The sequence below is a fragment of the Eleginops maclovinus genome, chromosome 17 (assembly GCF_036324505.1).
Source record: "Eleginops maclovinus isolate JMC-PN-2008 ecotype Puerto Natales chromosome 17, JC_Emac_rtc_rv5, whole genome shotgun sequence".
NCBI classification, from domain to species: domain Eukaryota; kingdom Metazoa; phylum Chordata; class Actinopteri; order Perciformes; family Eleginopidae; genus Eleginops; species Eleginops maclovinus.
Window position 1 is genome coordinate 13,380,796 of NC_086365.1, and position 26,906 is coordinate 13,407,701.

A 26,906-nucleotide genomic window follows, 5' to 3' on the forward strand; every position below is an offset into this window, starting at 1 on the left:
CAAAAGAATTTAAAGGAAATGTTTTGTTCTTACCAAATTGTCGAAAAGGGACTCTTAATACAACTTAAAAGAAACATAAGTGATCTTTGTGATATGCTTCTAACATCCTGTTTGTTTTTATGTTAAACCCTTTTCCCCCAGATCTCAGTGGGGTGTGAACATCTGTATCATTGCATTTCTACTTTTCCTTTTAGCTGTAGTAGAGGTAAATCCAGGGGTTGGTGCAGCTGTTGAGGCTGGCTAGCAACATGATGATGGCAAACACCGGACCTGTGAGAGGAAGAGAGACAATACCATTGTGTCAAACTGATCTGAGGAGCACACACACTGACATTTCTTGTGAGTTATAAAAATATAACCTGTTGGATTATTACATTTAAATTTAGAGCCATATTTAATCTTGAAGACACACCTTGAGTTGGCGCACTGCTGGGGATCCATGCGGACCATAAATGGACTACAAAGAAAGGACTCCAACACACTGTGTATGTCATTATAATAACAAAAGTCATTTTCACAGTCTTCAGCATGGCGTTGGACACCCCTTTTGTTCCCGCGCGCCCTGCCTGCAGAGCCTTCCTCTTCATGTTGAAGTAGATGGTGGTGCTTATTCTTATTTGGCAATAGAGCACAATGGCTGCAGGCAGGGCAAGCACTGCCACAGTGATCCAGGTGATGTAGATGCTGTTCCCCCACGGTTCAATGAATGTAGCCCAGCACTCGTACTGGTTGTCCGCCACCTCCTGCAGAGAGAATATGGAGATCTGAGGAGAGCTGAGGGCGAGAGAGATGAGCCACGCTGCGCCTATGGAGAGGTATCTTCTAAACGAGCTCTTCATGAAGGAAACCATGGGCTTACACACTGCGTGGTACCGGTCTATAGTCATGGCCACTATCATGTACGAGAGGCAAACATCCCGACCACCTGCAGGTATTTCACGGCCCGGCACAGGAAGTCTGTGCCTTGGAACCTGTGCGTAATTTCCATGATAAACTGCGGCAGGACTTGGAAAAAAGCCACCACCAGATCCGCCAAGCACAGGTGCAACAGGAACAGCTGAGTCCTTGTGTTTCTCTTCCGCTTCTTCCAAAGTGTGCTTACGAAGAAGAGGTTGCCATAAGTTGCAAGCACAAAAACCAGACCCAAAACTCCGGCTCTGATGAGCGCAAAACGCGAATACACCGCTCCACCATCAGCCGGTGATTTTTCTGAGGTGTTGCTGCTCAAACCCATTTCATTTACTGATGTCCTGATGTTTTCACGCATGAAACTTCTTGGGTTCCATTAACCTTCTCCAGTGGTTTGGAAAATTGCGGTTTGTGCACAGAGGCATGTCGACATGTGTCTTCTTTTGCGCGCTTATTGCAAGTGACGGCTGTGTGGGAGGGTTTAAAGAGTGGAGCACATTCTTTAAGTCAGAATTCGGACTTTTTTCATATCCCCACATTTGATTTTCATGTGGCCCTAATCCTCTTCGGTATTAAACAACCCACTAGATAAGTGCATTACAAATAGGACACAAGTGAATGTGCAAAGAAGACTAATGTATGATTGTCCAAATGCATTACAAAAATAATAATATAATATTGCACAAAGGTGGCGTGGGCATGATTCATGAATCAGAACATTATTATAGTATTTCAACACTCCTCTTCCAGCCTCCATCATGCCCTTTGCCTTCTGCTGCCTGTGGACCCCAGCTGTTTGTCCTTTACAAGAGCTCTTATTGTACATTAAGCTGCTTCCAAAGAAAAAAAGTCAGAATGCTATTAATTTTGTATCCCTCGATGGATAACAGTAAATTAATATAGTATGCTACAATGGCTACCCCTGTGATACTGAAATATTTGACTAAGCACAGATGGCTGTTTCCTTTCTCACTAGATGCTTTTAAAAAGGCATCTCCACATGATTACCATGGCAGACATTTTTCTGCTTTTCTTTCTGATTGTAGACATATAATTATCATTTTCAGCAGGCACATCGGTTTTAAGCTTGAATTATAAAGCACTAGTACAACCACTTTTGAATTCTAAAGAAAAGTTCATTTGTCCATAACCTTTTGGCCTAAAGGCCTTTATGAACAAAAGGAGATGATTCCTGTAAAGAGCCAGTTAAATATAGGCTATGTCTTTAAAGATGCATTTCCAACAAGAGATGATGGTCTTCCATAAGTCACAAACCGAAAGGGGATTGCGGCTGTATGGAGTGAGCGTCCAGATCAAAGTCAGCATCATTAAATACAGACTTACATGCAGCATAATGAGGGTAACAGGAGGGAAGATTAAGAGCCTGTATGAGAAAATAGTCATTAAACAAGCAGCACAAATCATTGTTTGACTCCCAACGTCTCCTCTGCTCTGAATACAAGGACTTCCATTACTTCAAAGACTTTGTGTGCTTAACTGCATATTAAACCTTGAAGCTATCATTACCAGCCTCCATTTAGCTGCTGAACCCAAAAGCTACATCTTTATGCTGTACAGCAAACATGTATGCACTTCAATTCTACACGTTCTCTATTAAGCTTCCTTCTTGTCAATGGCAAATGTACCTACGTATGTTTCCCTTGTGTTTTTTTTGCATAAAGAAACAAAGCAACAGAGGGTTGCACTAGACAAACGTTTACTCTGCGAAGACAACTGTGTCTCAATCTGTAAATTATAACCTTTGCTGTTGATTCTTTATATCTTAAAATTGTAATTCCTTTTGTTGCGGTAAAAACGTTTTTAATCCCAGGGAGGTTTTGTCGACATCTAGTGGCATAAACAAGGCATTGCACTAAAAACGTGCGTCACTTCCTCTCCTCTTCCTGTTTATTTTTTCCATTCAACACTAAACACAACTACATGTAGAACAGTTTATTGAAAGACATCTTTGACAATATAACGGTATTTGCTTCTTATGGTAAGAAAGTCTTTGTTTAATTGTGTGACATTGCCTACAATTCTACACCATAACTAAATAGTCTGTCTTAATAAGCGAACGTTAGGCTAACGGCTTCAAGTGTTTGTTAGGCAAGCTAACACTAGCTTTAAACATACCGTGTTTTACCTTTTAAAATGGTAAAAACAAACAGCTTTGTTGTTTTGTATACGTCTCTTAATCTTGACTAAAGATAGCGTTATATTACCGTTGCAGTCACAGGTAAGGTCAACAAAACGGGCAATTCTGAGATAAATAAGAGGGAAACATGATAGGTCACTATGCTAGTTGGCTAACAGTTGGTGTTTATGGTCTCTCCTAACTTTGTTCAATGTGGGTTTACAACCTTACTCATTTCGGGTGGCTGAGAATTCGAGCCACCTTTTGCAAGTTAAATGCTAGCAGTTAGCCAGTTGGATATACCGTTAACTTCGGTTAGTATTTTGGGAATAATGCAGAAATTACAATACCAGAAGATATTAAACATCAATAATATACAACTTAATTTAATCGAAAATAGAAAAGGGGGAGAAAAAAGGTTGGGAAACAGGTTGTATATAAGTGGTGGGGAATCATTAGTGGCTCCACTACATAAACCAATACCCAAATAATCCACTGCACTACTCTCCGTCAAAGTGTATCTTTATTTATTTTCTTGATACTTTATAAAGTGTGCATCATATAGCATAATAGAAACACCTGTGACAGTACGTGTGGGCAGTAGATACTTTCTAAGTATACATTTAATCTGCCAGGACAACTGTGTCAACATCTTTAAATCATAAACTTTGCCATTGATTATTTATAGTAGTTTATTTTACATAGTTTATTTTTCAGTGGTTCGCTAGTGTCCAATACCAGATGGTTCAAAGGTTGACCGCTCTTCGGAGCAAGGTCTTGCTCTCAATAACATCCACCAGCCACTGCTCCCTGAACGTAGTCCTCCCGGGGGTGTGCATTAGCCGGTTTGACTCCAACACGAAGTGCACCTCCACTGGCAGAGTTTGAGGTTTAACTTTAGGGATGTCCACGGCGAAATACACGCTAGCTGTCCCCTGAATCGGCTTCCTCCAGGTCAGGGTACTGAAGCGGGCCCGGTAGTGGTAGAAGGTGTAATGCTCCTCCTCGGATGAGCAGATGAAGTCCAGGCTATGGAGCCAGCAGGGCTGCAGCTCCCATGTCTGAATATACTCCTCAATCTGCCTTATTCCCACTTCCACTGTGAAGTCTCTGATAGCAACCCAGGTAATAGTCTTCATCTCACTGGGAGGAGAGACTGGGTGGCGGTGTTTCTCCAGCAAGGTTTTCACAAGTTGAGCTGACTCTGTTGTTAAATTCATCCTCAGTGAAAGCTGGCCCTCTTCGATCTTCTCTTTGCTACAGTGAAAACCTATAAGAGAAATCTGGGATCTAGAGGGTTTAAGTTCTTAGTTTTTGAAAGCTGTTTACAGTATGTTTTTGTTGCTGGGACAATGGTTTCCTTGGTTACCAGGTTGTGTAGGGTGGAAAATGGAGCCCTCTGTTGGCCTACTTTCCAGTTGTAGGCTAGTTAAGCTGGCTCCTATAAAAACCTGTTTTAAAATAACCTTTTTTCATTCTTTTATTTCAGGAAACTGAAAATAAAGCAAGCTGTGAAATTCTCCCTCTCAGATGGAATTTCTACTAAACCAGTGTAGCTGATGGCAGGAAGTGTGCCAGAATGCTGCATCATTTTAAAACTGACTTTAAGCATCATCCAGTTGCCTGATAAACTCTTATTAGTTCTCCACTGCTGTACTGAGTGAGCAAACGCATGTCTCGAATCAGGACTACATTGGACAGTGTCACCAAGGCAGTAGGCAGCACGGACTTCATCTCCAAGTTTTCCCGCTTCAAGCCTACCAGTGCCTCAGTGGACAGCAGCACCCATGTGGAAAAAGTTCTGACCAAAGCCGAGACATTAACCTCTAACAACACAGCTGCAGATCCACCACCTAAAACCACCATGAAGGAAGCAGCAGAGGAGGAATTAGGCGACGGTAAAACAGCTGAGGAAGAGCCAGACAAGCAGCAGCAGCAGGTTACAGACAATCCCTTTGTTGCCTCAAAGAAGTCCTCATCGGGATTAAGCTCTTCCTTGACTGTGGCAAAACAAACTTCCCAGCCGTTTCACCCAGCAGGTCTGTCCAGCAACATCGATGAGACGTACAAAACTCTAGCTCAGCACATCAATACTTACTTTGGCAGCAGCGTACAAGAGCAAGAAGTAGACAACAAGCAACTCCAGCAGCAGCAGCCGTGCCGAGAAGGTGATGCTCCTGTTTCAGAGCCCACTCTCAGCGCTCTTACAACTAAGGACCACATTCCTATTTTGTCTCCAGTGGCAAAGGTTAAAAGTATTGAAGCACCCACTACCTCTCCTCCCATCCCCTCTCCATCTCCCCAAGACAAGCTCAGTCCTCCAGCAGGGAAGTCCTCTCCTGCCATCCCTGCTACTGAAAGTGAAGCTCAGTCCCTCCCTGTGCCCGCTGCCTCCACTAAAAAAGGCTTCACCCACTACCTCTCCTACCCTCGGCCCAGCGTTCAGGCGTTCGTCGGCAGCTACATCGCACCCCTGGTCCCAAAGTTCAGAGGTGATACCAAAAGCATCGCAGCTGAAAAAGACAAGCCTTCTGCAGTCGCTGTGGAGGAGCCCACTCCGGACAAGGCAGCAAAGAAAGCAAACAGTGAAGAGGAGAAAGTGAAGCAACAGCTGTTGATTCAAAGAGAGAAGGTAAGGGGATCAGTACTAACAAGAGTTGAATGCTTAGGTTAATTTAAAACAAACAAAGGCAAACGATTATTTATAAGGTTTTCAATGATTTGATATTAATTGGTAGGTTAAAAATGGCCAATGATATCAAGAATGTATGGTATGTATTATTTGTGTTACAGATAAAAGCCAGGGTGAGTGTAGACAACCAGACCCGGTCTCTGGTGAAAGGCCTGCAGAGAGTGACTGATGTCAAGCTCCTTACCCAACGAGTGGAGGAGCTCAGCTATCACATCCTGGAGTACCCCGAGACGCGAGGTGTTGCCATCAAGGTACGCGTGTATCACCGTCACAAACCCTGCAGCTCAGTTAGATGTCACATCTGTTTGTAAGAGGGAAATTGTGACCTTTTTAGGAAAGCGTGCTGCCCTGCCTGCTGAGACTGCGGCAGGCCAGAGACCTCCCCCTTCAGGCCTCTGTGAGAGAAGCACTGGCTCTGATTGGCTACGCCGAACCAGTCAAAGGCAGAGGAATCCGGGTCCTGACCATAGACGGAGGCGGAACAAGGTAAAGCCATTTAGGAAAGTGTTTCTCTGAAGACATCTAAATTCAAAGTATAGATAGATCGAATGTTAAAGCTGCCTTTCCTTAGTCCAGGTGTGTGAATTGTGTCTTTTTTACAGGGGACTGCTGGCCCTGCAGACTCTGTATAAACTGCAGAACATGACCGGCAAGCCCATCCACCAGCTGTTCGACTACATCTGTGGAGTCAGCACCGGTACGCTGTCGTGACTGTTCATCGTTTGTATTGCTTTCATATCACTGCTTCTGAAGTCCCTTGCTCACTGGCACATCACTCTTGTCCCTCTCTCTGCTTTAGGTGCTATTTTGGCCTTCATGCTGGGTATTTTTCAGATCCCGCTGGACGAATGCGAGGAGATGTACAGGAAGCTGGGCTCGGACGTCTTCAAACAGAACGTCATCGTGGGAACCATGAAGATGGGCTGGAGCCACGCTTTCTACGACAGTGAAATCTGGGAGAACATCCTCAAGTCAGTCTGCAGGACTCTTTCATCCCTCCTATTTTCTCTCAGTCTTTACATGATTTTTCTCCTCACTTCCGTACTTGATTTCGAAGACATAAAGTTCATCTATATTTAGAGTTGTGTTTCATTTGAATCTGTTTGCTTTTCCCTTAGGGAACGGATGGGTGAGGGGCGTATGATTGAGAGTGCCAGGGACCCTCACTGCCCTAAAGTAAGTCACATGGTTTTTCAGCTGATTTATATGGACTCAATTTGTGCTTGGGAACGTTGCAGTGGTGCAATGTAGTAAAGCACATTTACTGGAGTACTGTGCCGTTTGAGGTACTTGTACTTTTCAATATATACCACTTTATTACTTTTACTCTACTAGATTTTGAAAGACAATAATGTACTTATTTTTCTTTTTATAATGACTTGGCAGCTTTAGTTACCTAACATATTTAGATTATTAGCTATAAAAGATATAATTTAATTAAAAAATAAACATTGATATATTAATATAAGTTAGGATATCCAGCAGTAGTTTATCAAATAATAGAATGTTATATTTAATATTGTCCTGATATGGGCCATTACGTACAATAAGTGCTTTTACTTTTGGTACTTTAAGTATATTTTGATGCAAATACTTTTGTAAAATTACTTAAGTAAGATACTGATTGCATAACTTTTACTTCAAACAGATTATTTTATAGAAAACATTTATTTACCTATGATTTAGTTGTCAATTGTACAGCAGAAACACCAGCTCTTAAAGATATGATGAAGTCATAAAGCTGACTTGGTGTGCCCTTGTTTGTCCACCAGGTGTCAGCAGTGAGCACCATTGTGAACAGGGGTTTACCTCTGAAGGCCTACACCTTTAGGAACTACAGACTCATGCCAGGAGTGAGATCCCACTACCTCGGAGACTGCAACCACAAAATGTGGCAGGCGATCAGGGCCTCGTCTGCCGCGCCGGGATACTTCCAGGAATTCGTCCTTGGAAAAGACCTCCATCAGGTACGACACACAACAGAGAAGGGCTGGGAGATGCTCTTTGTCACACAGTTTCCCTGTCTTTGGAGAGGATTTTTCGTCAACCTTTCATGATTAATGAATGTGGTACACATCTATAGTTGTGTAAGTCACATTTCTCTGAGAGCCCTAGTCCCGAGTGAGAGTAATTTCCTGGAATTGTTAGAAATCAATACACTTACGTTAAAGTGCTGCATTGTGCCAAGGACAAAAGCAATGAGCAATACACAGCACTCTCTCCATGAATGTACACATCAAGGGGTATGTGTAAATTTGTTTCACTCATCCAACCCCATAACCTTGAAGGCATTCATGTCCCTGCTTTTAAGAGTGTGAGAGAGGAAGTGGAGAGAATGAGGTGGAGATTGAGGTAAAGAGAGAGTCGTCTTCCCCCTAAACATTAAAGTCCTCGTCCTCTTAGCCTGCTCCTTTCGCAGGGAAATGAAAAGCTCTGATTACCTATGAAAGAAAGTAAATATCAGAGCTGCTGTCTGTCAGGCCCGAGCGCATGTTTCAGGTGCATTAGGGGATGGATGCTAAGGTTCAAGAGCAGTAGATAACCTTTAAGTAGGAGGTCGTTGAATATAAATCCAGCTGTGGAAATATCTTTTCTTGGACCCATATCACAGAGCGCCTGTTATTTCATAGCGTTTGATTATAGGCCAGATATCTTTAGATGGTCTGCAGGCAGCAATTATGCTCAAGGCTTTGACAACCTACTTAGGCAGATTTAGCCTTGTCCCGGCTTCCAACAAGCACTTCTCTCCCCTGCCTTTTCCTAATGCGAGGGTCCTGGTAGACGGCCCTTTACAACGTTTTAGTCAATAAGAAATCCTAATCCCCAGGCCCACTCTGCATGCTTACAGACCTAAGCCTTGATTGCTCTAAGCATTTTGAATGAAAACAAATGGCCTATTAGTCATTTAGCCCAGGCCTTTCCAGCCTCTAATCAAGCAAAGTAACTAATGTAAGTGAAACCTCTAACCTTGAACACTCATCTGATGTTTGCTAGTATTCCTACTACTGAATTACCAAGACAGAAATGCCATTATATTTGATATTAGCGTGTTTAATAACATGATCTTTTCTGAGATTGACCAGTCTCCCTTCATGTTTTTCTAGAGGAGCAATGAAATAGCATAGAATATAGTTGCTATGTAGCTGTTTTTTGCAAGACTCCTGAAGTATGAGCGTCTGTATTGTGTAAATGTTGATTTAGGTATAGTGTGTGTTGTATTGTGCATTTTGTTTCACATTCACATGTCTGCTTTGAGTTGTTTCCCATGCACTGGGATGGAAAGATGGAGAGTGAATGGGTGTGTGTGTGTGTCTGTGTGTTGTTCCACATTCCACTGGGAGCTGCGTAGTGTCTCACCGACAGTTTGAGCTACCGTCGCCACCCAACGGTCTCACTCCTACTCTAGTTTTCAGCACTAGCAGCGGTATTTCTCAGGAGACTTCCGCCATCAGAAATACATTCACACTCACAAACACAGTGGGGGGAAACACACCTCCACAGACTCAATGTAGAGGTCAAATATTATTGTCTCTCCCTGAGCTGCGGCTCTTCATCACAGCAGAAGAGTCTCATTAGGTCATTCACTTTCCCGCTTGAGGATGCAGCGTCTGGTTTGGGTGTTGGTTGGATGTCATTCAGCGTGGGGAGACCTCGGGGGGGGGGGAAAGGTTGAGGGTCAGAGCTGAGGAGCAGCTGTGTAATTAACCTCTGTTTCAGTAGCTTACACCTGAGGTTAAACGGGCTTATAATTAGTATAAGAATAACATGTTTCAGACAATAATAACACCAGGGCAGCGGAGTGGACCAAAGGCCGGAATATTCATTCAAAATAAGTTTAAAAATAAATGTTTTAAACTTTTCTGAGTGAGAAAAGCAATTATATAAAGAACTTACTGGTGGATGTCTCTATTTTTTCTTACAGTATTTGCCAGACATATGTTTATTTGGTCTGTCTGTTTTAGATTAGATTAGATATTAAGTAAATATACTTTATTCATCCCAAATGTTTTCGCCACAGCAGCAGAAAGCGAACAGGTATTACACATGACTTTAAATCCGATAAAACAATAGAATAAAAGATCAAAATAAACAGTAAATCTATAAATATCCACCTTGGAGAACATATATATCAATAGAGTAGACACAATATATTATATATTCAAATTAAATCAATTAATTATTTGTGCTTTCTTGCAGAACAAGAAGGGGATTCAAGCTTTTTGGATACTGCTCTATTGCCCACCCCTTGTAGAGACGTGTAAAGACCTTTACCCCCGCTCCACTGGGGAAGGTCTCACCTCTTGTGAAGCACACTCTCCATTTCTATTAATCCGATCCAAAAGCTCCTCAGTGTCTGGATGTGCTCCAGAACTGGACTCGGGGAAAGACTGAGGGAGAGTGTTTAGCTCTAAATAGGTCCAGGCATCCATCTAGCTCCATTGTCCTCTCTCTGGCATTGTTGGCATCACTTAGATCAGCACCAATCCTGTGACATTATTTAGAGCAACTAGCAAGTTATTTGAGATTAGGTCAATTCAATCAGTCAGGATTAGAATGCAATGCTGTATCAACAACGCTCAATTCAGAGTGATGAACTAGATCCTTTAGCTTTCGATCAAATTATTCAAAGAAAGGACTTATTTTATCCTCGGAAAGCTGCTTAAAAAGACAGACATTCCCACTTGTTTATTTCTGAATAAGCAGGGCTGTTTGCACACACAGCACATCTCGAGGCAGGGAGCTCTGTAGCTCCGGGACAGCGTGTCCACTTCACCTCATTTGTCCCCTGCAGGCTGTCACAACAAATATATTAAAACCTGAGGCACATTCTATGCATACAAAGTGTCCTCTCGGGGCATTAACCTCGCCTAGTGAGCATATTTGACTGATGAAAAGCTGAAGGTGACTTTGCAGATTTTGCACCCATCAACGACAGTGGCTGTTGGTTTGAGAAGCAAATTGTCTACAGTGGCGATAAGATGTAAAACATGCCACCGTGATTACTTTGGGGCCCCTTCTTTCACTTCATGGTGATTCTCCTTCCCCTTTTCATTTCCCTCTCTTACCCGTCCTCTCCTTTTAGGATGGAGGCCTCCTCATCAACAACCCCACAGCGCTGGCCATCCACGAGTGCAAGTGTCTGTGGCCTAACACACCGCTGCAGTGTGTGTTGTCTCTGGGCACGGGACGGTACGAGACGGCGGACAAGAACAGCACGACCTACACGAGCCTCAAGACCAAGCTCACACACGTCATCAGCAGTGCCACGGATACGGAGGGTAAGACCGATGCTTGACGTCACTCGCGTTTATTTATAAACCACAGCTCAGAGGCGCAGGCAGTGTGACGACTTAGGATTTCTCCGCTCCAGTGCATCGTGAAATATAAACCAGTGTCCAACTCTTAATATGTCCGCCTGCTCTTCTGTACTTATTCCAGAGGTGCACACCATGCTGGACGCCCTCCTCCCCCCTGACACTTACTTCCGCTTCAACCCCTACATGAGCGAGGACATCCCGCTGAACGAGAGCCGCCCCGAGAAGCTGAACTTCCTCAAGGGCGAGGGCGAGCGCTACCTGGAGCGCAACCAGGCCAAACTGAGGAAGGCGGCCAGCGTGCTCTGCCAGGAGAAGAGCACCATCCAGAGGGTGGCCGAGTGGGCCAAGCTCAAGGCCGAAATGTACGAGGGGCTCCCGTTCAGCTCCAAGCTGTAGTTATCTGCCTGGCAACAGTGTGGGTTTTTAAGGTAAGAAGACGTGGAGTGTTAAATCTCCCAAGACCTGATTGATTCGGGCCAAACTGGACCTATATTTTTAAGCAGCATGGTAACTTTTTTTTAATCATCATCTCCACTAAAATGACTATAATTAAGATGATTACTTAAAAAGACGATACTGTACTGTAAATAATAGTGTGAAATTACAAATATGGTGTGTTTTTATCTGGAGCGAATATGTCTTGGATGGAGACGGAGTATTCACTTTGATGAGATTTAATGAAATCATTTACTTGAACAATCACAGAAAGGAATTGCTCTCTGTACCTAAATGTATGAATTTGAACTGGCTCAAAGTGTGGGTCGACTGAACGCACAAGGACAGCAGTGTTGCAATGACCATGTGATGAAGAATTGATGATAATATGATCACTGAGGATATTTAGAAATGGACTGACTTGAATACATTAAGATGTAATGAACACATGGTTGCACCATTAACACGACTGCCTATTTCTACAGGAGAAACACCTCATGCACTTTGTAAAATAGAATTCTTAACCAAGAAAATGTAAATACTTGAAGTAATTATGAAATACTTAAATGGGGTTACAAGAATTTAGGAATACAGCAAAAAAAAAATACTGCTGATTTTTATTTTCGTGGAATCTGTTCTGAGGACAATATATCAGAATGAGATTTAATGTTCTCCTCATGGTTAAAAAGCATGTTCTCCATTGTGGCCCATGAAGCTGTTGCCTTTAACCTTCCTTTAATTCCTCTTCCTCCCCAAAAATGTACACAATATTTACATTGTGAGAAGTCTAATCCCCCTGATACCTCCCCTAATTTATGGCTTGGTTGAATGCGATAAGAAATGCCATGAAAAAATAAAACTTGGGTTTTCAAAAATGTTGATAGAAATTCTCTTCTGACCTCTGTATGATTTCTTTCAATCCCACTTAAACATCAGTGGATTGAGAATATACTGTATGTTTGTCATGTTATTTAAAGGTTTCATTTTTGTCTGTTGTGCCTCACCTGGGACTTATCTTCATGCTTTAATGTTCAAAAAGCTCTTCTCATACCTATGTCTGAAACCAGAGCCCCGTCTGCTCTGATTGGTTAGCTGGCTGGATGTGTTGCCCCCGATCACGTACAATGTTTTGGAGCGCTAGCCCATAGAAGCGCAAATGTTACGGACCATTTACACGCACACACATCTATATAACACACTACAGGACAGGGGAAACCCCAAAAAGCCCCGTTTTTAAAAATGATTATTTATTTTCCTGACACTCATAACACAAACACGTCACAATAGCGCTGTCACAAAGGAATGCTAAGTGTCTCGCTATGACGAATTGCCTTTGTTTCCCAATCGCACACGTTGATTTTCAGCTTTATTGTTCAGATCCCCGTTGAAGAATCCCCTGAAATTCCACAGCGTCATTCCTCCAGTCAAACTGTTGTTACCCCAATCAACGGGAACAAAGAGGCAAACCTCCACATCAAAGACACATGTCAGAAAGACATAGAATGACCCGTCAGGCCTTTCACTTGACTGATGCATCAATCACGGTTTAAAACCATCAAAGTTGTAACTGGCTTGACTGATTGATTGATGGTCCTTTCTTCCAATGCCAGCTTGAGCGGCACCTCAACGTCAAGCTCTGATTTATGGCTGTGTTGCCTACACACTTGGCTTTGCTTTGGATCTGTTCCATAGGTAACAGTTTATACTAGGGGGACAGATCTTACCGGAGTAAACTGAGTGAAAGCTGGCAACCTGGCAGAAAATGTGCAGATATTTGCATGGAAGTTACATTTTCATTTAGCTGTCACTCTTAATCCAAAATGACTAACAACAAGTGCAATAAACCATGAAGATAGAAACTCAGAACAGCAAGAAACATGTGGGTACATTTGCTTGAAATAAGTGCTGGTGTGTTTATTTTGTGTGTGGTTTAATAGTCAAGGGCAGTCAAAACAGGTGGGTTTTCAGCGTTAGTGAGTGACAAGGTGTGTAAACTTTCGGCCGTCCTGACATCTATGATACAATTTTGGATCCAGGATAGCAAACAGGTGTGTTTTTGTTGAGGGATACCTGGGTTCCACATGCAGTGACGGAGTGGCGAGCTAACTAGCCGATGCAGAGCGTAGTGCACAAACTTCAGTGTATGATTTAACCATGTCCTGATGCAGGAAAGACCCATTCCATTCACAGCACGGTAGGACAGTACCTGTGTCTTGAAGTGGTTTCTGGCAGCGGAGGAGCAGTGCATTGTGGGAGAACATGGGTAGGATGAAGACCAGTGGAGCTGCTGCGTTCTGCTTGAGCTGCACAGGTCGGATGGCACTTGCAGGTCAACAAGCCAGGAAGGAGTTTCAGTAATCCAGATGTGAGATGACTCAGACCAGAACCTGTGTTGCCTTCTGGGTAAGTAGTGGACCTCCTGATTGTGTAAGTAAATAAGGACTTATTGTGGGTTGATGAGGTTTGTATAAATGTATGTTTTTAGTACAGGTGTATGGAGGCACTTCATAATGTAGTTCAAACGCAGCATTTGCCTCTGAACTGTAGTGGAGTAAAAGTATAACTTAGCAGGAAATGGTAAGTAAAATACTTCAAAATGAACCTTAAGTCCAGAGCCTGAGTAAAACTACTTAGATTAGAAACCACCTGATGGAGTGATTTGCGTAACCATGCCCTTTTTTAAAGATATTTTTTTAATACAGTTAGTAATGGTTGCTGATGAATTCCAATGTCAAACAGCAGGAAATAAATACCCTTTAAGTCCAGCGGTGTGGAGACTGAGTGTCTCTGACATGCACAGTCAAGACAGACAAATGAGGTGAACATGAGATTAACACTCTGTTGCCATGTTCCTGCTGTTGGCATCTCCTCCAGCGTGAAAAGGCCAAAGTGCCAAGTCAAAGTGAAGTCTGCCAGGCCATGTTTACATGAAGGAGTGGGAAACGTATCCATTATTTATATATATACTGTATATAGTTCACAGCACTGCACTACTAGTTGCTCTTTGTGGCAGAGGCTGTCCGTCTCTCCTCCTCCACAGGCATTGGATTGTCTGGTCTTATGGTGTTCCCTAGCAACCGTTATAGTTCCCTTCTCATTTACAATCTTCTCAATGTATGTGTGCCCACGGTTTCCTAAAATTGTCCCTGATCTGGCGGAAACGTGTTACACAATCATCCTCTTTTTGTTTTGCCGTCGTGTGTTGTTTTTGACAGTGATCATCAATACTTTTACTCCAGCTTTTCCTTAGTCTTCCAGCAAGTGCCGGTGCAAGCCGTCTTACCTTGTTTCGTCTTGGCTCTGCTTTCGTTTCTTAATGCCCTGCAGTAAAACATCACCCAATGGGCTGTAGATGCAACAATATAAAGTAACAGGAGCCTCCTTAAATAGGGGATCCTAACTCATGTGCATACAGTTGCTCCAGTTTCCTTCCTCTGATCCCTGTCTTGTCACCGGGGTCATCTCATTATGTAAAGCTCAGCTGCTTCACATCATTGTTTGCCAATGATGTAGCTCTCTGACCAAGTAAGGACAGCTGTTGTGTGGACGACACATTTGTAGAAGTTAGTGTCTGGTGGCTGTCGACAACGACACAGTTTTGTAATATTATATACAGTATATCCCTGGCCTGTCCAAACTGTTTTACAGTGCCATTTAGAGAAGGCCTGGCAAGGATCCTGATAAATGAAACATCCGCATAAAGTATAACGGACTTATTCACACACATAGTTTTCAGTTTTAGCGCCTCTGAGTATTTCACACTTCACAGCGGTATGTCCGTAATGTCACAGAGTAAAACCAAAACAAATCTGTCACGTCGTCACGTGTCCTCATTGACAAGAAACGGCCGAACGGTTTACACAGTGGTGTGGCTCTCAACAGATCTCTGCCAGTCGGTTATGTGGACACACACACACACACACACACACACACACACACACACACACACACACACACACACACACACACACACACTACTCGTCCAAGAGGCTTGCATGAATGTCAAACAGCACTGTCTGTGCCCACTGTTGCCACTTCTGTACGGTGCAAATCTTCTGGCATTTTCTACGTTTTTCAAGCTTAAAATGTCTTAATGTCTGTTCAATGTTTTTATTGATCTGTGTACTTCTCAATAAAGTTGATTATTCAAAAAGATTCCAACAATTTGGCGATCCATAATTCATTTAAGGTAATTTATCATTACAAATGATCAACTATAAGTGGCAGTAACTGTACTTTTTATCAAGTTTAAAGCCAGATGTTGGTCTTTTTTAACTACATGTATTAACTGGATGAAGGATTTTAGTCATTGTACGTCTAAATCTAAAGTTATCAGGATAAAAGCTGAGAAAATCAGTGCAGCAGAAACAATGATTTTTAACACGACACAGCTTACATTGGGTAATAGTAGATTTGTAGTGCATCATATCACATAACTTAAGTGTCAAATGATTGTTGCAGATAATTTGAATCCATGTAAAAAACCTCCTGAACAAGTAGATGTTACAGGAGAATCAAACGTTAGCAGTTAGCTTGTAGCCCCTCCATCCTAAGTCCACCAAACAGCGTCAGAAAAACCTGATTATTTAACATGGAATTGATTTTTGTGTGTTTACAGCAGTTTTACTGAACAGGTCCATTTGTTGTTGGAGAGGATGAAGCCTGTGTGGATTATTAGGCTAACACTAATGAACTCCTGAACATCTGTATCTTGAGTTACCTGACAAACCAACAGTAGAAGCTCATCTGTTATTTTGCTAGTGGCATAAAATTGCATATTCTGCTTTTGAATCAGGGTGCACACATTTCCGAGGTTAGTCATTTACAAACGCACATTCACATTGTTTTTCTCATCCTCTTTGTGTTGGTCCCGGCCTTCCCCTCAGGACTTGTCACCATTAGTAGTAGCAATGGTATGTGAATGCTAATGCCCCTCGGCCTGGATGAGTGTAACATGCATTTATCATGTGAGGAAACTCCACATGTTTACTCTTTTTTCCCACATAGAGCGGGCATGCCTCACGGGGATCTACACGTGAATACTCCTCGGCAGTAAAAGCCCAGCTCACAGGTTTGATTCTCTATATGTTTCATAATAAATGAGGGTGGACATGTGCCCTTTTAAACAGATGTCAGGTATAATCTTTCCAGCGTTCATCTGACTGCTAGACAAAGAGAGTGAGACTATGGTATTGATGGGTGATAATGACAGGGGTCCTAATGTGTGTGAGACATGCTTGGTCTGTCCCGCAATGGAGTTGAGTGATGTGGGAGGGTCGAGGGGTGTTCACACACACAGCTGCCATGTGAGTTGTGCAGTAAAAAATGTGATGTGAATAGGTGGGCCAGTAATGATAATGTAATGTGCAGCGGGGCGTTTGACACCGTGTCAGTTTCTGAAATGGGCAACCTGTCCTGTGTCGATGGCGGAGGAATACTTATTTTTCATATTTGACATCCAGGATCAGAACCTTATATTGATTTTATTTCATACTCGTATTTTCACAGCTGTTTTTCTTAGTCTGCCCTGTTCAAATGTCTCTTTTTGGGGGCATTATGTAGAGTTGACGATTAATTAAAGACAAGGAAGGTGGCCAAACACAGAGCAAGTCTCTCAGTCATGAATAAATGTGCACTTCCTTTGGCAGGGTTACACATTTTGCAGTGTTACCTGGTAGAAAGAAAATAGTTCTTCATTATATTGCTCACAACAGGGTCTTCACTATTACCAGGTCATGATTTCTCCAAGGAAACATTGCTGTTACTTTTTTAAATGTTTTATTAATTTTTTTGTGACATTTTGAGCACCACAAGATCTACTTCCATCTTTATTCAAGAGAAGCTAGGCATCTCTACAGCTAATATCTCCAACATTTGGCAACTCACATCATTAGATATCACTATGAGTGATATCTCACAATAGCTGCCCACTGCTCCTAGTACTAGGATGGGTTAAATGCAGAGGACCAATTTCACTGTGTGTGCTCTGCTGTGTGCATGTATGTGACAAATAAAGAGGGTTTCATCCTCCGATTCTATGTGTATTTTTTCAAATTCAGTCAGTAAAGATACTAGAAAAGCCAGATATTAATGTGCTGAATTATATCATTTCAAAATCTAGCAATCCCATCTCATACTTGCCCTTTAATATTTGTATTGAAGGGCAGACCTGTATGACAAAAAACAATCAGGAGAAAAACCGAAGTAAACCAAATGATTCACTCTTCTAGAAATCACAACTGTACAAGAGTGACTTTATTTCAGGAATATAGAGGATTTTGTGTTTGATACAATAACAGAATTGCAGGGTTATTGTTTGTTTCACTCATATCTGTCTGCAGGTTCCTCTCCTGCCGCTCCGTGCAGCGGGGTCGCTGTAGCTGCCATTTTCCCCTCTTTCTTTCTGCACCTAATTGGCACCGACTCACAGATAGTAGAAGGTATTGATGAGGTCTCACTCTGACATATTCTCCCTCTTCCATAAGTAACATGTAAAGATTTAAGTGTTATAGCTCTGCCATGCGTATTAGACAGATATACATTTACATCTGGTGCTAGATTTACTTGAGCTACAAAAAAGTAGTATGTAATAAATAAACCACGACGCCCCTTTATGCTGTATTGGTCTGGAAAGTGGGTTAGGTTTTTCGCTCACGAGTGCGTCGTCTTCGCTAAAGCATATACGATCTTTGTTGCTGGTTTCTGAGCTGGTGAGGAGGAGAGCGAGGATCCGTGTGGACCACAGCTTGCTGCTGCAGCGGCTGAAGGGGGACGGACACACACACACACACACTGGCCGGCCACACGCATATACACACACTCACACATCATCATTTTGTACAGCATTATCACACACTCACTGCCGGGGGAGGAAACGGGAGCCGGTTTGCAGCCGACGGTGAGTTGGGACATCTTTTTTCTTTCTTTGAAGATGGAGATTTTGCTCCCCCGTTGTCTGCAATATCAACATATGTCGACAGAGATTTATGGTGCAGTGGATGTGTCAAAGTCGGTTTTTTGGTGATGCTGCTTGACTGGGATGACCAGGTGCAAATATAATGGACGCCAATTGTCGTGTTAAATAAATAAATAAAAAATCTGCTGAGCATCAAAGCAGCACTGCACTGCATGCATCTTGAAGAGGCAATGGGTTGATCTGCTGTTGTGCTGCATGGATGTGTTCAGTGTTGCAGCAGTAGCAGCAGCAGGAGGGTTTGTGCTCATTGTTGCTGCCGGCCGGTGCAGGCCCGCAGGCTGAGAGGATTATTTGATGTCTGCCAGTGATGCTGCCAGATGTAGCTCAGCTCCTCAAGCTGTCAATCCAACTGTTGTGACTTTAAGACACACAGGCCCATATTAGATTCAGAGATATATGAATAGTCAGCAGGTGTCTATTGATCATCATGGGGGGTGGGGGCCTCTTTTATTATTATTGATCAACCTTTTTCATTGATTCTGCCATAAAATAAACAAGAGGGCACCATGAAGGAACATTATTTATGGTGTCTTGAGCATTTTTCTTGTGCCTAAAAGAAGAAAGAGAAATGAGAGGGTAGCATTGAAGATCTACTCTGCAGTTGGGACTTGACATTGGATCGGTCAATCAAAGGGGATTCCTCTTTTGGTTCGGATATCCCCACTTAAGGAATTATGAAGTCTTTGGATCCTGTATTGTTGCTAAAAAGGATTATTCAATTAAGAGATCACTCAATTCAGTAAATTCAAGCAAAAATGGACGCCCTGTCTGGTTTGAGCTTCTTAAATGTGATGATTCGCTGTTTTTCCTTGAGATATTTGATGATCCTATTGACAGTGTGACTATTTTCAGACACTATATGGACAAAATGTGATTTATGACCCTCCACCATAGTGTCCATCGGCTACAGGCAGTATTGAAAGAAATACTCTTAATTAAACAAAGGAATGCCTCAGTAAGTACAAGTAACATTTCAAAATGGCACTTGAGTAAAAGCACTAAAGTAGTATCAGCAAGATGTACTAAAAGTAGGCCAAGTTCACATTTTCAAATATTATATTATTCTGTTTCAATCACTAACAAAAGCATGCATGAGGATATGTCGGGTAGGTTAGTGGTAGTACATTTGAAGTGCAGTACTCCTATTATATCACCTTTTTCAGTGTCAAGCCAATGTTGTAAAATGTACTATAGGTTCCTTTAAAAATGTAGTGGAATAAATATATCAATTAGCATAAGTGAAAATTAATAGTATATCCAAATAGGTGATTGGTGGTAAATTGGTGCCCATAATAAGGCAATTGCTTTAATAAAGGCACCCATTTGCATCTCCTCTGTTTATCCTGCTCAGTTGCAGTGGCTGGGAATCCCTCTGTTTTGTTGCTCAAACCTGCTGCTCCACAATGCTAACATTAGCCCGCTAACCTACATTCGCAAAGTTCCTGTCAGCATCTCATCCTGTACTCTTATACTCAGGAACATAGGAAGATGAGGCTCAAAGATACACAAACAGCTGGATTTGCAGTTGTTTAACCGCAGACAGTGATATGTCACAGAAGGAGAAAGCACAGGTGTGAACAATCACATAACGAGTGGGTGAATTCCATTAAGACACTTGAATAGAGCGCAGCCCTCGTTAACACCTGTGCTTTTCACACTGTAACCAGTGAGATGTACTGGTAATTTTGCTTCTATAACATAACTTTAATATTAGAGGAAAGACCCGAAATACACATATAGGTGTATTTGAAAAACTGTGTATTTGCGTCTGTATAGTTCTCCTTCTTTAACAAGATGTACTATTAAATGACTCATTTGCATATTTAAACTAAACAAATCCATAAACTTGTTGGAATACAAAAATAACTGTCCTTATTTAAGTTATAACGAGGGACCTTTGTAATTCAAAACTATTTAGCCTAATATATGATATATATGATTTTTCATGGATGTTTTTTTCTGAATATACAGTAACTCTTTTCTAGTCATTCAGAAAGCTCCACTTAGCACTGGCATACACTGAAGTCTTAGATATACTTTTGACAAAAGCTTAGTTCATACATCATCAATAACCTTGTTTTTAAAGCATTTTATTTCTAAAGATATGTTTTTTTTGGATTGATGTAGTCATAAAAAAAGAACTATCGAAAATTCCATATAAAAACAAATCTTGGACTCTTTTTTTCAACAATTATTTTTCAGAAATCTAAGCAAATTAGAACAAAATGCCTAAATTGCATATCTATATGTGGGAGTTTAACACAAGGAGAGCTACGGTTACTAGACACAGTGCCCCCCCCCCCCCCCCCCTAGATAGTGAACAACACCATTTATCTTAATGTATCTGGGCTATTAATCAATTAGTACCAGTGGGAGTACATCTCCATTTCAGAATGAAACTCAAGGGATGATGTGGCATGTCATGGCAGGTATCGAGCGTTGGCACTACAATCACCATTCCCTCCCCCCCATCCCCCCCCCCCCCCCACCCTCACCCTCACCCCAACCTTCCCATCACAAGACATCACGTCAGTCTCCTTTGACAACTTCCCAGTCCTGTGAGTGCAGAGCCAGCACTGAGCCATTACTCAGGGCAGACGCAGTGTCCTCCTCACTCTCCCAGCTCTCCCATTTATCCACGGCCCATTAGAGACAAAGTCAGGTGACGGAGCTTACGGTGAGGTTTCATTCTCATTCTGTCGCCTTAAGTGATGACACAATGTTCAGACGCGGGCGATGTGCAAGATTGCTTGGCTGGCTGTTTTGGGGATTATAGGGTCCGGGTCGACTTAGTCCTCAGGTGACATTGAAACTAGATTTTACATCGCCAGAAGATTGGACCGAAGAAAACACTTCAGTCGCAGGAAAGAAGTTTTACTCTATTAAACCTCTTGTCTATTGCAATTTTGATACACTGGCAAACTTTTACTCACTTTTCTTCTTCTTCTATTCTTGATTCTTGAATAAACCGTTAAGTTTCGGTCCGTCAAATTAAAAGAAGTAGTGTTAAACAGTTTCCTAATGCCCATTTTGATGCATTTTGATATGGCTTATTTTGTACAATCAGTTGCAAATCCAAAATATGAATAAGATAATTATATAAAGCAAAGAAGAATGCAAATTGCTCACCCTTGAGTTTTTCTATTACTAGTTTTGTTGTTTCAGCTCGGTCCACAATATTAATTTACCCTTTGACATATAATATAAAAAGTAATGAAGAATTCCCAAATCAATTTCTTAAATCAACTTAAATGCAATTTTTTTCTGACTTCGTAGTCCAAAACTGAAGGATATTGAATTTAGGGGATAGTTTTTGTAGAAAACATACAAAACAACAGCAAGGTTTGCTTTTCTTCCTGGGTAATTGAACCATGTTTTACCTTCACATTGGAAGACCAGCCTAAAGGAAAAACCCATTTCATAAACTTTCATATTAGCATCCAAATCAGTTTATATACGTCAGACTTCTTTAGTTTTTATGAGCCCACACCATCCCTGATGTACTACTGTCCCAAGCTGTGTTTTCCACATCTGCATTTTCCAGCTGTGTTATGCTGCTGGTGTTGTGTGCATTTGCAGCACTGCACCACTTCAGCTGCCGCTGCAACTGGGAAACATTTGTTTTAATGAATCCCTAAGGATTGTTAAACTATATTAGCAACCTCCACTGAGGATGTAAATGAAGTCATCCTGTTTTTGTTCTGTCTCACTGAGGTTTTATTAACCCCTGTGACGTCTATGAGACCACTGTGCGTGGAGGCTGCAGCCAAATGATTATCATGAGCATCATAGATTCTTCAGTTTGCTTTGGGTTGATAGCCTGAGCCCCCAGCAGCAGTGATGGTGCATGGGAGGGAGGTAACTCAACCCCCCCACACCCTTGGCTCTCAGCTGGAGATGTTTGGTTTGCTGTTTTCATTAAGTGACCAGGACACATTAAATTAGCATGACTGGCTGAAGAGTGATGAATTGGTAAACTGGGGACGGTTAGAGCCGGCTCTCTGCTGCTCTGTTTCTGAATGAGCAGATGCTGTTCTGCCTCCCATGAAAGACAGATGGTTTTTGTTTGTTGTTTTTATGGAAGATGATGTTCTTGCTTGGAGATGGGGAAGACCAAGTTTCTGTACAATAAGGCCTATGAGGAGTGTGTTAGACAGGCTTTAGCAAAGGAAAGCTATGCTGGTGTTTCCCCACCAATGTGATTTTGTTAATACATGGCATTTTGAGAATAGCAGTGTCATTTGTGCACACTAAACTAAGCTGGCGGTTAATTGATTAATCAATTAGTCAATCGGAAGGAGGGGTTAGGACAGAGGAGGAGAGAAGAGGAAAGAGGTTGGGGTAAAGAGAAGAGGAAAGGAGAGACATTGAAGTTAAGTAAGGGAAGCAAGGGAGTGGAGATGATTCAAAAATAGACAAGGAATGAGATAGGAGACGGGAGAAAGGGAGAGGAAAGGAGAAGGCAAGGTCAGGAGAGGAAATAAGAGAGAACAGATAAGAGGAGATTAGAGAAAATAGGGAGAGTAGAGAAAGAGGACAAATGAGGAGAGGAAAGAAACTAATAAGGGTAATTGATACAGGAACAAAGAAAGACGAGAAGAGAAAAACAAAAGCCGAGTATTGGGGGGAAAAAAGTGAGAATAACATGTGTGTAACGACTGAGGAAGAGGAGGAGAAAGTAAAAGTGATTGTGAGGAGAAGAGTCCTGCTGCGATCACCAGCTGTGCCAGGCCACCTCTAAAGTAGAGCAAGGGACTGGAGATTAATATAAGGTGACATATCATGACACACACACACACACACACACACACACACACACACACACACACACACACACACACACACACACACACACACACACACACACACACACACACACACACACAGCCCTCAGCCCATACACTCATTCTGCCACACATATACTGGTAGTCCCTCACTGTAAATACACTCAAAAGGTCACTCATTAATACGTGATTCGTCCTGTAAGGCTCTTTGGAATAGATATTGTTATTTCGTGTTGTAATATGTATCAGGAGGCTTGGGTCTGACGGGAGTTGTTTGTGTGGATCAGGTGGACGACAGATGGGACAGTGGGTGAGAGCACAGGAGCTGCCAGACTGGTAGTAGTGGAGTGTGAAAACACACCAGCAATATCCGTCTGACTTAATTTTATATACTGAGCCATATGCGGGCAAATATTACTTGTTTTTAGCATTGCAGATTATTCAAATGATGTTTCACTAAAGATTTAACAGGAAGGAGATTGAAAATCCCAATATGTATAGCTATATCTAAGGCAAATGGTATATATACAGTATGGAGTACTGTATATCTTTCTCCAGCTTTAAGGGGGACAATGGAAGAATGTTTAAATCCCAGCAGTGGGAGCTTACTTCATTGTACTGTAGGCTTAAAACTAATTTTACCCCCCCATCCACCAGAATCTTTGTCACAGCTCTAAAATGATTAGTGCAGATTTGGGTCAAAGAAGCCATTAAAGAGCTCTTCTTATCACAACACACACCCAGTTAGTTCAAGGCGCCGGCGTGTGTGTGTGTGTGTGTGTGTGTAAGTGTGTGTGAGCCAAAGATGTTTCATTGAATCCGTCAGCAAACTGCACCTTCTTTCATGTTCTTCTGTAGCATAGGTAGGGATATTTTTACCTCCAGTCATCAGGAGAGATTAGTTTGACTGGAAACGTATCTTAGAGTCTTTACTCTTGATTTGTAGAGTGTGTAATTATGTTTTGCTTTTTGAGGCGTTTCAAAGCTCTTTATTTTTCTCATACTGCCTGTGCTGCAGCTTCTCTTTTCACCCTCTGTCTGAAACCAGAGCCCAGTCTGCTCTGGCCAGCTCTGTTGTGATTGGTCAACCGCTTAGAGATGTCCCGCCCCTTAGCCTATCAAGTACAGCGTGTTTAAGCGCGTATTAATGTAATTATTTTAGCCTTTGCAGAACATGTACATGGCCAAAAAACCTACAGAAAAGGGAAATCCCCAGAATGCATAAAGAGTACAATAATAGCTGCAGAATATTCTTTCACATTTCACCAAATATCTCTTCCCCTTTTTTACTAAATGTTGCTTTGAGCAGCATTTCTGAATGTTGGCCTTCTGGTGACGTTCCTAGTAGTTCAAAAATACAACTGAAATGTTCGGTGGACACTTTAAATTAAGCATCTGTTAATCGTCAATGTGTGTGTGGTGGGAAAAAGCAGGTCCGATTGAATGGATGTGTCCTCGATCCTACTTGTCTGACCCCGGAGAGGAGGCCTTTATGAGGCCAGACCCCCTTCAGTCAGTGCCCTTCTAGTCTCACTGAAAGAATGTCTTTGTAGAAAAAGATAAACTGTCCAGAGAGCAGAAGAAGAGGATGGAGCAGAGAGGCAGTGGAAAAGTCATCCATCAGCTTAAGTTGTGTCTGTTAACGGGTAAACCAATTAAAGACGGACAGACCCCCGTCTCTGTGGGCTTTGAAGAGAGACAGAGGGAGTCATCTTAGACCTGTCTTGTTAAACATGATTTGTTTATTACAACTTTTTATAAACCACATGCTCACACTGTGTGCTGCAGGGTCAATGGAAACCCCCATATGACATCACGGAGGTATATACAGGGCTAAACCATTGAATTATGACTCAATGTTCCATTGGTTGTGACATTGTATCACACACAACTGCCACAGTGGATCAGAAGCTCCTAGAAAACATATAAAATAATGCAGTATTGTTTAAAGCACCTTTCAATACAAGAAATGCACTACAATGTGTTTTACAATAATGGAGATAGACATAGAAAGAACATAAAACACACATTTCTTTTTGAAATATAGAGTATTCAAACCCCCACTCACTCATATTTGCAGCATGCACATCAACAAATCAAGGGACACCAACTTATCTTGATTATGTTCATCATATATTTAAAAAGGAAAGGTCCAATATTAACTTTTTCAACCAATACTGTAATGTTTTTGCGTCCAGAATGACTGAAATATATCTGAAAAATGACAGCGAATAAGAGTTTTTGGTTCATTGATTTAGAAGCCAGATCAGGTTCACAGTACACAAACCCATATTAATAAACAGTGAGTGCTTGTTTCCTGTCAAGAGACCCGATGCATTGCAGGCTGTGGGTGCTATGACTTACTGTAAGAGTAAGTCATTCCCTGTTTGTTCTTGCTCAGCATCATTTGATGCCTCTGGATGTTGGCCCATAAAAGTCAATGGCGTTTCACATCAGTGATAATGCCCCACCCTGCCACTCTATCCTCACTCTCTCTCTCTCTTTCACACTTGAATCTGCTGCGCTGGCTGTTTTTTTGGGCCTGCCCAGATATCCTGCATTGTCCTCTTAGAGCCAGGCTGCTTTACTCACCTTCCCTTTTGGCACCCACCACTGCTGTTTTAGCACTTTAGCTTATTGGACGTGAGATATGAGCCGTTTCATTTGTAGATATCGTTTTAGCATGAAACCATCTTTCTGTGATCTGTTCTCTGAAGCCCTGAGTGTGGTTGTGATAAAAAAAATCACAAAAAACATGAACATTGTTATCGGAGCATTTTCTCCTGAATTAGGTTCTACTTATGGTTTCCTGATGTCTGATCTGTGGAGAAGAGATAACCATGATGCCCCCGATCAGGCTGCAGAGACACAGTGATGATACTGACAGATTGAAATCAGACACACTACCTTACAGGAATGTATAGGCATGTAGGGCCTTTACATTCGAGAGAGATTTGATTTCCAACTTGTATATTCACTCATCCCTCGGGATAAATAAAGCTTCTTGAATCTTGAATCTTGAATCATCACAACGACATGAGTTATTATCTCGTCAGCTACTTTCTATCCTTTAGATTGTGTTTGCTATTAATAATTGTACAAATGCTAAAAGAAACACTCCATCTGATAACAGGCAAACATCATTTATTTGCTCTTGGCCCATAAGACACACAGCAGATGCTCTAAATTGTAATATTTTGGTTCGTCAATTACAATACTGTATTTTGGTCAAAGATGAACCATTTATCAGCAGGAAGCAGGAACGTAATTCTTCCATTTGTACAGCCAAATTAACTCCCTCTCCTCCAAAATACAATTCTGCTTATTTTCCTCACAGTTTTCTGGGAGACACAGATAATTAACTGTTTTAACGACGTGGCTGGGAGCCAGGAGCTATAGTTTTAGCAAGATTGCCAAATTACTAATGAAGGTCTGTGATGTCCTTTTTTTGTCCTTCCACATCATGTGGCAGGGCATGAAGTGGAGGGTGAAATTATCTGTAGTGACACGTAAAAAACTAGGTTTATATGTAAGAAAAATGAACATAAACATATATTATTAGATTGTTTTGGCAACTGGGGAGCAGAGCAAAACATTTTAAACACAAAACTGACTTACGCTATTGGCGCAACATACTGTAGCCTAGCTATAGCGT

The 26,906-nt window shown here is 41.9% G+C and overlaps 3 protein-coding genes across 11 annotated transcripts in view; 2 read left to right on the forward strand and 1 right to left on the reverse strand.

The window, feature by feature from the left end:
- Positions 1-190: 190 nt before the first annotated feature.
- avpr2l (arginine vasopressin receptor 2, like) lies at positions 191-1,234 on the reverse strand. Its single transcript, XM_063906075.1, is given in 3 exon segments — positions 191-270; positions 413-907; positions 910-1,234. Coding segments are annotated over 3 exon segments (900 nt in total).
- Positions 1,235-2,789: 1,555 nt separating this feature from the next.
- pnpla8 (patatin-like phospholipase domain containing 8) lies at positions 2,790-12,382 on the forward strand. The gene is made up of 10 exons (XM_063906119.1): positions 2,790-2,908; positions 4,536-5,678; positions 5,840-5,989; positions 6,073-6,224; positions 6,341-6,435; positions 6,538-6,709; positions 6,857-6,914; positions 7,511-7,705; positions 10,822-11,017; positions 11,178-12,382. Exons 2-10 carry the CDS (start codon positions 4,719-4,721, stop codon positions 11,450-11,452), a joined length of 2,253 nt encoding a protein of 750 aa, XP_063762189.1. The 5' UTR covers positions 2,790-2,908; positions 4,536-4,718; the 3' UTR covers positions 11,453-12,382.
- A 5,827-nt stretch (positions 12,383-18,209) lies between these two features.
- nrcama (neuronal cell adhesion molecule a) overlaps positions 18,210-26,906 on the forward strand; it is a 50,246-nt gene continuing 41,549 nt past the window's right edge. For 8 of the 9 annotated variants that reach the window (XM_063905874.1, XM_063905879.1, XM_063905880.1 and 5 more), the window contains exon 1: positions 18,215-18,389. The gene's annotated coding sequence lies outside the window, so the exon portion shown is untranslated. Of the gene's footprint in view, positions 18,390-26,906 lie in introns of all 9 variants that reach the window. The other variant, XM_063905875.1, reaches the window with a different exon arrangement.

Bases quoted from the DNA above. Each gene is read 5' to 3' on its own strand.
- pnpla8 (XM_063906119.1), top strand. From the start codon at position 4,719: ATGTCTCGAATCAGGACTACATTGGACAGTGTCACCAAGGCAGTAGGC. The intron at 6,710-6,856 runs GTCAGTCTGCAG...CTTTTCCCTTAG, and splicing joins ATCTGGGAGAACATCCTCAA to GGAACGGATGGGTGAGGGGC. The intron at 7,706-10,821 runs GTACGACACACA...CTCTCCTTTTAG, and splicing joins TTGGAAAAGACCTCCATCAG to GATGGAGGCCTCCTCATCAA.